The sequence below is a fragment of the Melozone crissalis genome, unplaced genomic scaffold (genome assembly GCF_028551555.1).
Source record: "Melozone crissalis strain CALT ecotype California unplaced genomic scaffold, PUWL_Pcris_2 ptg000005l_1, whole genome shotgun sequence".
Lineage (NCBI taxonomy): Eukaryota > Metazoa > Chordata > Aves > Passeriformes > Passerellidae > Melozone > Melozone crissalis.
Window position 1 is genome coordinate 41,661,072 of NW_026535783.1, and position 13,170 is coordinate 41,674,241.

The 13,170-nt window shown below is 36.3% G+C and overlaps 1 protein-coding gene across 1 annotated transcript in view; it reads left to right on the forward strand.

Annotated features, from left to right (window-relative positions):
• The window catches only part of BNC2 (basonuclin 2), a 226,929-nt gene that overhangs the window by 110,249 nt on the left and 103,510 nt on the right, over positions 1-13,170 (forward strand). Inside the window, exon 2 of the mRNA XM_054287862.1 lies at positions 4,491-4,593. Within this exon, the coding sequence (XP_054143837.1) occupies positions 4,491-4,593 (103 nt within the window). The remainder of the gene's footprint in view (positions 1-4,490; positions 4,594-13,170) is intronic.

Genomic DNA, 13,170 nt, shown 5'->3' on the forward strand with positions numbered 1-13,170 from the left:
CCTCACCATGAGTTACGTTACAAAGCTCTGTTGCAAAACTTACCCATCTCTCCATAATGTTGCATCCCTTAAAACGGCCTCCATCTATTGTGATCAGTTGTAAGTAATCCAGAGAAGGAATCATATCTGTTCTTTACATGTTCTCCTTCTTCTCCCACACTGTCAATCCTTTCATGGCAGTTTATTGACTCTCATCTCTTGGAAGCTCTGCAGAACAGCCAGAAGGATTGATTCTTCCATTACTGCTGTAGGCTATTTCTATTAACATGGGAATAATAATTATGTTTTAGAAATAATAAAATCACCCAAACAATATTAAATTAATATCCTTGTTCTGGGAGAAACCCAGAGAAGTCAGATCTTTTGATAGCCATACAAACTTATGCATAGGTATACTGACATCATGCTTTAATATTAGTCAAGCTTCCTTTCTTTTTGCATTATACTTTACAGGAAGAGCATCTCAAAGAGAGCTGCAGGATATTTCTCAATGTCAATTTTAAAATTTTAGGATTTGGTCAGCAATATAAACTATTTTAAATTATTCTACTGAAGTCAAGCTCATTTCCTGCATATAGGTCCTCAAGGACCATTGTAATTTTGATACAAATACAAGAAGCAATATGTTAGGAACTTAGTGAAAGATATGTACTCCTGCTAACTGCAGGCCATTGACATGGTAAAAACAGCATGTGTGTTTCAAGGAGGTGTATGTAGGAAACTATGTTTTGTTGCCTGCTTAAGGTGTTAACCTGCAAGTTGTCATCTAAATACATGACTGCCTATCAGCTAATACACAGGAGACTGTGTCTTCTGATTTTAGTATTCCTTTCACTATTCACTGGTTTCTTTTCCTTCTGTTTTCTTTCTGGCTTTCTTGGGGAAGCTCCTGAGGAAGCTCCTCCCTTTCCTCAGTCAGGGAAAATTTCTGTTTCTTTTCCTAGAAAATAGTGTAGTATGGAAAGTCCCATTGCATAAACTTTTTTATAAAAATCTTGGGAAGGCAGAATTACAGTGCATGACTTGTGGAATGCCTAGCTAAACTCTTTCAGAAGCATTTTCTGGCAAAATTCTAACATTGGTACACCCTTGGATTTTTATACCTACACTTTAACAGGTTAGCACAATGATTGCAATATTCAGCTGGTACATCAAAGATCTTTTTATCATCCCCACTTCCCACCCCATCCCTTTAAAATTGAGCAGTACCAAATGTCCAACCACAGTTACATCAACACACTCAGCTACCTACAGGAACACCAGCTAGTGTACCTTAATATCCTGTGCTGAGGAATGGAGGTCTGCATGCAGACTTTGGTTTCTTACATTCATCTATGCCATATTCAGATTCAGCTGCCCTCTGGCCTTCCTGAGCCTGTTGCCATCAGTGACTTGTATTCCCAAGTTAAACAGTATTGAAAAACAGGTGAAAATACTGTTCATAATGGTGGTGCATATGTTTGTAAGGCTCAGTGAATTTGCTAGTTGCATTGTGAAGGTCTTAAAGCGCAATAATTTCTTTCATGTTAATGAAATGTTAGCGTTCAGATGCTGTGTGTACAGTCACACACTGTTTTTGGCATCTTGAATCTTCCTGTCACTGAGTTCCATTGGCTTCATGTTGGGTATTGTAGAGATCTCAGGTAGTTATGGTAATTCTGAATTAACTAAGCAAAGTGAAAAAATAATCTCTGAAATAAAGAAAAAATTCTATTTGAGAGTTTCAGTAGCCTCTACTAGGTGTAAACAACTCTAGTTGTTGTTTAGGGAATGTGGGCATCAGGCTAACAAAATAATTTGCCCGAGATCATGCCAGAACATAAGTTAGAATGAGTATCTTTGGTCCTAAATGAGCATCTTCCAGCTTGAGGGGTAATCCTCATCATTCAGAAGTATGCATGGGATTCTCTGTAGTGGATTGGGAAACTACTAAAACCAAATTACATTCTGGCATCAATATACACCCTTGGCAGAAAAAGCAGCCAAGTAAGGCCAGGCTGAATATATTGGCCATGCTAATTATGTTTTGATTTTTTCATACCAATTGATATGAATTTATAAAAATGCATAGCTCTTTTTGAAGACTTTCTAATTTATTTATTGGAGGAAATAGCTAATATTTTCATGTTTCTAAAAAAAGTGGGTGAATATTTTCAGCAGTATGTATAAAAGATAGAAATCATACCAATTAATTAGTTCAACACTTTACATCATCAATACTCTCTTTAATTCAGAGAAGAGGAAAAGAAACATGTAACCTCTAAACTCCCCCCCCCCCCCCCCCCCCCCAGTTTATAATCTATAGTGTGGCTAAATGGGTAATTTTTGAATGGGTGTAATGAAACTTACTCTTAAGCTTCAACACTATATTTCAGGTCCAAGCTGAATCAAATTTTTAAAGGCAACCTGTTGACCTCTAGGCCAAAAGTGGATAGGGTTGTAATAGAAATGCTGATGAGCCTTAATAAAGCAACTCTTCCAAATGTCAGAGTTTGATCTAGTACATGTAATGCACTATATTACACCTTTTGCATGTAGTGCAAAGGACACATGAAGAAATCAAAATATCATCAAATACAACCAGTGTTTGTCATGTCGGTGCAGAGATCTGAAAAAAGTGGTGAATGTGAGAAAATCTTCTATGGTAAAATAAAAATATCATTTTGAAAGCCCTGCTTTTGCAGTACAATTAATTACTGAGTTCATTAATTAATGAACATATTAGCAAAAGAACACCATTACTGACCACTGTAGTCTTGATATATTACCAGGTCAATACACTATTGAACATGAAACAGGACCTTCCAGGAGATTTTTTTTCTCATAACCCACAAACACATATATTATTCCTGCATGGTCAGCAGTTCTCTGGTACCCTTATGTTTCGTATTACTAATTCTTTTAATCACGCATCCATAGAGCAATGTTTTATAACCTGGCTAATGAGTAATTGGACAGGTGACATTGGGACTGAGGCCCTGAAGTGTCAGGCATAATAGAGCAGGATTTTTTTCCCTCACTAGGTTTTTGAGAGTAAAAGGTTGTAAAGGAGCAGACAGGATAAGAGGAATAAAGGACTCTTTAACAGAAATTTGTCAGAGAAATACAGATATTAAATGTATCCATGAACTATAAATGTCTTTACATTTATTCTGATGCAGATAAATAAGTGAAGGGATCAAATATTTAAAATAATTCTGAGGCTTTTTCATTTTCAGCAGCCAAGGAGCTTAGCCAGGCCAAGCTAATGCTGAATGTAATTTATTTAAAGTCACTACAGTTAAGATAATATTTTTTGTATGGAAAATATGTATATTAATTCTTCGTAAAAGGCAAGAGTCTTCATAATTCTTTGGTTTCTCTGTGGCAATGCGTACCAAGCACCCTTCCCCCACCTTAGCCCCCAAGTAATCATTGATTGCATCTAAATCTATAGAGATATCTTTTCCTGGCAGCTCTGGTAGTTACAGTAGATTGTTAATCTGTGAATGATCAGAATAAGCCTCTCTGTCTCAGAAATCTCCATGCAAATTACATCTAAATGCATGCCATAAATTTATTAGTAGCAGTTTGAAGTGCACAGGTCATCTTCTAATCTCTTTAAAAACATATGTCTGTTACATTAGAAAGAGTCTCATTCAATTTATATTCACTTTTCTGTGGCTGTAGCTAGCCCTTGTCAAAGTAAACCTGTGTAATTTTTGAAATAATTCTAAAAAGGAAGATGAGAAAGTCTGTTATTAAGGAAAGTGTGTTATTAAGCATATTTGAGATCTCTGCATGGGACTGGAGTTTCACTATTCCTACTTTAAAACAGAGAAATTCTTGTTTAAAAAATGAGGAGTTTTAAGAGGTAAAAGGCTATTCCTAGATATTGGAGAAAGTGAGAGATGTAAAGGCAAGTTATAGGATGTTTTTTGAACCAGTCCTATTCTTGTACCTTGATCAGTTTATTGTTTTGGGAACACATAAAATCCATGACTTCTTTTTGCAGAGTTATGTGTTAGGTGAAAGCAAAAAGGAAATTCAAAAATAACCTTTGGATTCCATGAAGGAAGGGGAAATATATTTGTAGTTTTCCTTTCCATATGTTTTTGTTTCCTAATTTTTATCTGGATTTCAAACTGGTATGCTCCTATGGTAAGACATCCCTAGTTACTTTCTTTCTTTATGAAGTCAATGCAAAACCAGGATATTTATGGAACTCCTACAGCATCCTCCTGCTCATGCTACCAACTTTTTTTTTTCCTAAAGAAAATAGAACAAATTTTTAAAATATTTCAGGAATTTATTCATCTCCGTGGGACATACTGACATATGTTTTTGAATGAAAATTAATTTCTAATTAATTTCTACTTAAAATAGGAGCTAGGCCTTGAATGTTAGAAGGCTGGGGGTTTTTGTGTAGCTCATATCATTCTAACTATCACAACAAATTTGTACGCGCAGGAAGAAATACATTAACCTGTGTCTTCTGTTTCTTTTCCCAGGCCATCCGCTGTACACTGGTAAATTGCACATGTGAATGTTTTCAGCCAGGGAAGATTAACCTGAGAACCTGCGATCAGTGTAAACATGGCTGGGTGGCACATGGTAAGAAATATCTGTTCTGGGTTTGTTTTTTCAATTCTTTCCATTCTTACCCGTATCTTTAAATAATAAGAACTGGATTGATGCATACAATAGTGGTACCTATTTGTCTACATATGCATGTGTGCGCTATCTGTGTTTATCCTTATGTATGCATGCACATGCTTTTTTTTAGAGCAGTTTGCAGGATGTAAGTGTCTGTTATTCTGGTGACAGCTCCAAGTGCCACTTTCAAAAGCTTGTGTACAACTCAAAAGAATAGTCTAGCCTCCAGAAAATAATGTATTTCCTGTAGGACTTAACAGAAAGGCAAAAAGTTTACAGTATGGTTGCACAGCTGAGTTTGTATTGCAAAGAAGCATCAGCCAAGAAGTCATGGGGCCAAATGGAAATTTAAATTTACCAGTGTCAAACATTCAGATCTCACATGTTGAGAGTGTATCCTATATCGCAAAGAAAGTCTGCATATGTGATTTGTGAGCTAAACCTCTCTTCCCATGTTTAAGTATCTTAATAAAGATAGGAAGGATTGGAATTCCCAGATCAGGCATGAAAGGCATAATAGGCATAAAAATTCACAGAAAGACCTTCTATTTTATTTATCCTTTTCTACTTAATGCTCTTGGAAGGGTTTTATTCTTGATAGTCATTATTAAATTAGCGTGAGAGAGCAGGAGAGAGCTATATACACCATTAGAAAGCAAATAAGGAGAATACCTAAGATGATTTAATAAAAGAAAAATAGGGAGGGTTTGGGAGTGGTAGAAAGAAAGATTACTATGTGTGGTAGAAATTGCTGTTGAAGTTTTCTTCTCATGATGTAGAATATTGGTACCTAAGCAAGCACAGCCCTCATCCCCCATTTCTGCCAGACATTCAGGGGCTTATATTCTGTGAATTTGATTTTATTTTGATGAGAACTTGGGCTAAAGGTTAGTACTTTCCTCCTAAGATACATTTGATCTCTATTCATTTAGTTCATATCTCTGTGGTTTTGTGCTTGAATATGCTGCCATATGGCAAGTATGAATGCTCAAAAAATTCAACAGCATTGATTGACATAGAAGTTTTTATTCACATATATGGAAAGAAAAATAGGTATGCAAGTACCATGGAGTCCCGTGTCACTGCCTAACATTGCCTCCAGACTGCCTAGAAATGCCCTAGCACCACTTACCTGGTGGTTAAAAGTTTATTGTATACGAGATTATCTAGGGACATGGTATATCTTTGTTACTCTTATTTCCCAGAAAATGATATTCAGTCACTGTATAACCAGATTCACCTTTGTTAGAAGAATCACTAACCCTCACAAAATTTGTATAGTTCAGGCACTCTTCAGGTTTTGTGTAGAACCAGCATCTGAGGTTTTGGTGATTGGAAAATAGGGAAGCACTGTCTAGGTATTTTCCAGGGTGTCCTCCTGATGAGCAATAGAAACTGAGAGTCTAGCACTTAGATTCTGGCTCACGGCCATCCTGAATTTTGTTTTTAAGGAGTACATTTTGGGAGAGTTTGGAAGAGAATAATCAGATTTTCCTCCGTGTGACATGATTCTTCTCCGTGAAGTGATTGAATTCAAAATCAGAATATTATGACAGCAATCTGAGATTACCACTGTGTATATAATGGAAATGTCCCTGTTTTACAAATCCAGAAAGTTGAAAGTGGAACATGATGATTTGGGATACACCACCTGCTCCCATGTCTAAATGCTTAACATAACAAAAAGAAAAATTAACACAGTTATACGTTATTAGGAAGTGTTTATTTTGCTATTGTGCCAAGTGAATAATGCTCTTCTTTTTATTTTTTTTTTCCTTTTTTTTTTTAGTGCACTTTGTGTACAATCACCTGGAGTACTTACATTTTATGGCAGAGTGAGACAAGTCAGATATATGTTTCACATCCATCAAGCATGGTCTTGTAAATTATTTTCTGGATACAATTATGTATCTGCTTAAATTCTTGATCTCAGCTGTTTTTGAGGATTATGAGGGCAGCATTCAGGAGACAGGTCAATTCACTGCACTCTAGTACCTGGATTTCAAAATTACTAAAATCAGGTTGCAGCTCAAAAGTCCTTTACTTTAAAAATATTAGCACAGTACTTTCAGAATTTGTTCCTTGAATGCAAAGAGTATTTCCTGCTGCTTTAATTAAAGGGTTTACATATAATTTTTATTAATGAATTTCAACTCAGTTCCTTGACACATGATGTAGTGCTTTACTGAATGCAATTAACAAAGAATAGGTGTTTCCAAGAGGAAGCACTGTGCTTATTCAGTTCTGATAACCTAGAATCATAATTAACTGTATAGATAAAAAAATACCTTAGAACTGCATTCTACTCATGCTGTACTTGACTAATCTGTGTGGAGTTAATTCATTTTAATAGCTGCCATTTAAAACTTTGGAATTTTTAGAGGGAGGAGGAAAGGGCATACAGCTACCACTGTACTATTGCACTTAGCAACTGATGGCCTGGTTTTTTCTCTCCTGCTTCCGTTGGCTTTCTCACATTTTCCCTCACTCATCTAAAATAAGCTGCACACATCTTGGCAGAAAAGGTTTCCTACAAGTTCAGATACACCTGTCTGGAGTTGCCAAACCAAGAACTGCAATTATAAGAATAATATTACATTGGAAAGTACTTTTGTGGCCAGATAAATGCTGAAATTGTTGAAAGTTCAGCTTACCAAGTTTTGACTCCTGTACTACAGTAGCAATCCTAGCATCAGTGTTTTCATCACCAAAGCCAAAATTGCACAGAGCTTTACAGCATTTTCAAGTACTGCTGTGCATCGTGGAGAGTGGGTTCGTCCTAGGAAGAATCTCTGAGTATTTTAAGGGATTTGGGTGACTACACTGTTTTCATTTGTTTTTCAGCTAAAGTGAAAACAGTGTTTTCACACAGTGTTTCACCCATAAAGTGTTTTCAGCTGTCTTTCATATTGTCAGGTTGGGTGGGAGTTTATTTTCCAACCCAAAAATTAAATGTTTTAGATTAGATAAGCCATTCTTAAACTTTAAGAAGTCAAACAGATAAGTGTGTGACTTCTTTTTTTTTTTAGTGGTAAAGATAGTTTGTATATTCCATATGGAAAATAAAATCTCATTAAAATCTTAATAGTCATTTTTTAACCCAGGCAATTGGGTATTTGGTGGCTTTTAAATAATATGGCACTTAGGTGACTACAAAAAAATAATACTCAAGTGCTTGATTTGTTCTCCTGCTATTTTTTTTTTTGTTGTTGTTAAAAGAAGCATACTATCCTGTGAAGATAGTAATAAAAGTTTAATCTCTTTATTGGAAATAATGAAAAAGCCTCACTCTATTTGCCATGTATTTCCTCTAGCTGAAGTATCTTAGCCTATGAGAAAAGAAATTAAGCAAGTCTGCAGTAAAAAGACATTAATTGACTTTGCATTTTGTCTTTTGTATTTGTCATTGATGTCAGAATAACAATTACCATACTGCTAGCAGGAACACACTTATTATATCTTGTCCAACAGATCAAAAGACACAGTGTAGTATTAATCAAGCACAATCTTACCTACTCTCATAACTGTTTTGCTCCAAAAAGATGTGTTAAGGTGACATAAGTTATAGTGGACTAAAGCTATTATTTCTGATATTCATTCCACTTATTTTAGTTTCCATACCCTCACAAAAAGCCCAAACAAACAAAAGAAAGCAAAACAACCACCCAGAGTATAATAATATTACTAAGTTTCTGTGAAATCATTGTCATCTTGTTTCAGATACAATCAGAAAATTAGAAATAACAAGTTTTTTTTCTTACCCTGAAATGGGTCACTGGTAAATCTCAGAGATCAACAGCATGTTTCTGGTATACTGTGCGTACTTGGACCAACTGAATTTTACATTAATCAGTCTACTCTAGGAAACTTAGCATCCTCTAAACATTTTTGCTCTCCCCCCTCTTTTGTTCTTTCTCTTTTGTTTTCCCCTCATAGAAAAATGTAGTCTTTAGTCTTCTAATGATCTTGGATGTCTTTTCATTTGCATCATGCCAATCAGCTCAGTTCAGGGCTCAGCTACTCATTCAAGTAAAGTTTAACACCTTTCTAAGGTATGGTGAGGACACATACCGTCCCAAATAAGATTTGGTCAGATGTTCTCTCAGATGTTCTGAGAACTTAATCCCAGAACTTTGAGATTAAGTTCTGTTTGGTTGTAATAAAAAAAAGATGAAATAACATTAACTAGTAGATTTTGGCACATAGGGCCCATCCATTATTTTTCTGACTAAAAGCTGCCATGCAGTGAAGAGTAGTAGTCAGAGACTTGCCATGTGAGTTACAATTTCACCTTGTAAAGGAATTTTTCTGGTGCTAGTACTTATATAAAGCAGGTACTAGCTTGCTGTTAATGAGACTAAGAATTAGTCTCCACTAAGACTAACCTCCATTAGAAAATGGAGAATGTTGCACATGACTGTGCATTACATGATGCATTACATGACTGTGACTACTTCATTTAGAATGGTTGAGTTTTCTGAATTTCTACATGTTAGATCATGGAATTGTCAGTTAAAAGGAGCCTGAAATGAAAACAGAAGGAAGGATAGGTGGAAATTAATAAAGAAAAGAAACAGAAGAATGCTGTGGAAATTTTAGAAATCACATCTCTCCCTCTCCCTGAAATTTGGACTTGATCTAGGACTTGATCTAGGAAGAAGGTTTAGAATTTAAATGTGAGTTGCATAGGAATGAGATGGGAATGAGTGCTGTGTTGAAATAAAATTAATCTGAATTCCTATATTTGTATCAGTCCAAAGATGTTAAGTGAAAGAAAGGTTTGCAAAGTCAAAGATCATCTCTAGCAAAGTAAAACAAAATGAAAAGATGTCACTGATCCTAGAGTCTCTCTAAAAGCTGGCAGAACTGCCATGTTGTTCTTTACTTAAAAATGGAGATTTTTAAGCAGAGAGTAAAATTTTAAAAAGGGGAAGGAAGGAAGTAAGAGAGAAAGGTAATTATAGTTGACTAGTAAAATAATTGGGTCATATCTGCATCATCTGGTAGGATATAAAAAAATTGTCACCATTTATAATATCAAATACGGTTGTTTCCTTCTATAAAATTTATTTAATTGTTTAAAATTACTTGAGAAATTTTAATAGTTATTTTTAGATTATTAACAAATTTATTTTTAGATTTTTTAAAAATCTAAAAAAAGTTATTTTTATCAAGGCAATTCTCTGCAGCTCATTGATAATGAAAGCTAGCCTTTCATGACTTTTAAAGTAAAACTGTTTTAGATGTAGTCTGGATTTTCCTGTCTTTTCCTGACAAGATCATTTTAATCCACCTGTTATAACTTTCTTTTGACCCTGAAGGTGGAGGCATAATTTTCATTACTGAGTTGGTTCCTTACAGGATCCTTAGAAGATTAACCTTCATTACTGGTAAATATTTTCTGACGTGCCCCCTTCTGCCTATGCAATTCCTTTATGCTTCCCTTCAGCAGGATTTTCCAAAGCAGCCAATGCAGCACAGAGAAAATACACTCTGTTATCTTGCGGGCACTCTGACCCAGTATCTGGTTTTAAAACCTGTCACACTGATAGGAATGATGGGACACAAGTGTTTGCTTTGTGTTACTCTGGTATCACCCTTAGTGTTAATCAAGCTGAGGTAAAACCAAATCCAGATATTAGGGCATCCAAGATAAATAATATTGTTTCAAAAGTTTATGAGACGGAAGCGACAGAAAGGAAATAATGCTTACATGCCTCAAGAACAAATAAGAAGCCTTCCTTTTCCAGCCTTGTATTTAGCTGTTACTTACATAACCATGTGGTCACGAGTCTTAATGCTCATGCAAATTTGACACCCTCAGGTGTCAAGTAATCTTTTCCTGAGGGAAAGCACAGGCACTACTCTACATGTGCTCACACTTGCACCTCCTTGCATTTCCCCAGGAATCTGTTCAGTTTAAAATACTTTTTTGTCTTCCTCCCTGCCACCCCCAGGACATCGTAACTCAGTCAGGAAGAAGTTAGACCTTTCCACTTTTGCCCAACTTCATTGGCTTACATTCCTAGATTTGAATAAGCCAATGTCTTTTGGAGATGGCCAGGTGAGATTATAGCTGACCAGGCCCTAAGCATTCAGCTAAGGACTGAGTGTGTGTCTGCTGAGCTCTAAACAGGCCATGACCCATTCTGAAGCACAGTGCCTGTTTCTGCTGGGTTGCCCTATATTCACAAGTAAAAGTGAAATCTTTTCTCACTGTGAACATTTTATGTTCTGAAAAACTTTTAAATTGAATCAGATACTAATTGGCAACTCTGAAATACATTTATAAAATTATTGTTGCCTTTGCAAAACTATAAAATGCCCACAGACATTTAGACTAAAAGTATTTCAAAACTGCAAGATATTCTTATTTGGGTGCCCATGATTATTGAATTGACATTTTACAGAGAAGGCTAATTTTCACTTAATACACTCAATACCATGGGACAGAATTCTAGGAGATGTCTCAGGTGGTGATGTTTTACCCTTTCTTCTTAAGGAGAGAAAGAAACAAATAGACTTGCTATGTGTAAGATGGAAAAAAAGCTAAAACAATGATTTAAAATTAGCACCTGGAATTCTTTCCAGTTGCAGTAGAGGCTGCCTTTTGGAAAGGTACTTAGTGAAATCCGGATTTTGAGCCCCTTAAGTGTGATGGTAAGAAGTTTGCCACATGGCGAAGCTTCAGATGGGAGCAAAAGAGTGTCTGGTGATTGCTGTTTGACTCCCAAATGAGCACAATAAATTCTGTGAGACGTGGGAGTTCAAATCACCAACAGGTTTGTGGGGAAGCAGTGGTGGACTTCTGCAACTCCAGGACATTTGGGCGACAGTACCTGCGTACTTGTCTCTTTCAGCACCTATGCTGCTGCACATGAATTGCTGTGATGTGCTAACCACTTTATCATTTTATTACAGTTTATTACATCATAAATTTTTATATCTTCTTAACGATCCTACAAGAAGCTTAATTGTTTATAGGAACATCCTAATTAACTAGAGTTCACTAGGTTAAGCAGAACACAAATTGAAACAGCTCTAAATGAAACAAACCCTACTGCTTCATTCCATACAGCTTCATAAGGTTAAAATGTGATTTGACTGCAAGAATAAAAAATTCATACTGCTTTCAGATGTTTAAATGATAATACCGTGGGTAACTTTACCTCAGCTTCCCCTTTTGAAAATGTGAGATTGAAAGGAAAAGAAATTTTTACCTACTAGGGGGAATTTTATTTTGAGCTGTAGCATTTTTAGGACACTTGCTCCAGTTAAATTTAGCAGACAATAGTGTTACTCAATTATCCCATTTCTGTCTGGATTTTAGAAAGAGAACAGATTATACAAAAAATGTACAGCGTGAGTCTCTGAAACTTTTCTAATTCTATCCAAATTGATTACAGTCAATTTTTCTGAAGTATATTGAACAGGAACTTTGTGAAATGCCAGAGTACATGAATTGGAATGGGTGAGACTGATGTATGTGAATGGTAGAAGCTGCATAGAAGATGGAATAGGTTGTCTGAGAAGAGGTGGAATTTCCCCTCCCCCTGCCACGGGTTTACATATAAAAGACACATCTTGGCAGAACCAACTAATCTAAGGCCCTGCTTTCATTAGAAGACTGCACCAGACTATCTGTAGAAATCCCTTTCTGCTTAGAATTTCTGCAAAACTGTGAATTACAATTAATGGAATCTTAGGATTAAGATGGAAATCCTCCAAATCCAGACCACAGGCCAGGACTCCCAAATGTGCTTATGTCTTACTGTGTATAATATGTCAACCAAATGATGTTAGGATGATTAAGATACATATTAAACCCAATCTTACCATAATTAAGGGACAGAATAGTTTTAAGAAGGTGTTAATGGTTGATAGGAAGGGGACATTTAGCTTTGGAGGCAAGAGACTGGAAAGTTCAAAGTTGAATGATTAATCAAAGTAGTAGAAAGAGATTACTTAGCATCTTCCATTATAGATTATAGATTTCAACAATGACATAATTAATGTATGTTTCAAGGAGCAGCAAAAGTGAACTGTCCAACCAAAGGTTCTAAGCCAGTAGTCAAAGGCAATGAGAGCACTGGCCATGCCTGCACCATGAGCGCAATTCCTTAAAGTCTGACCATGGTGCACTGAATGAGAAGCTGGTAATTGTGTCCATTGACAATCTCAGGCCTGGCAAAGGAATATAGTCAGGTCAAGGGTCAATCTACAGGCTTCAATCAGGAGCAAAAGAAGGGGGGCCAAAGGTGAGATAGAAGACCAGGCTGTAACATGAACGTGAGGGTAATCTAGAGGACAGGACTACAGCCAGACACACCTACAATGCAGTTTAGGAGGGGAGCGAAGGTCCAGGCCTGGGTTTTAGCAGGGGCTCTGTACGCCGGGACTTGGAATCCAAGCTGGTGGGCAGAATTGGTGCACTGAGGACTGTGACACCATGATCCATAGCTGCTGTCTTCAGCAGAGGAGACTGCTGATACCAAGACACACAAAAGCAGCTGTGTGTTGGAATGCTCACATGAT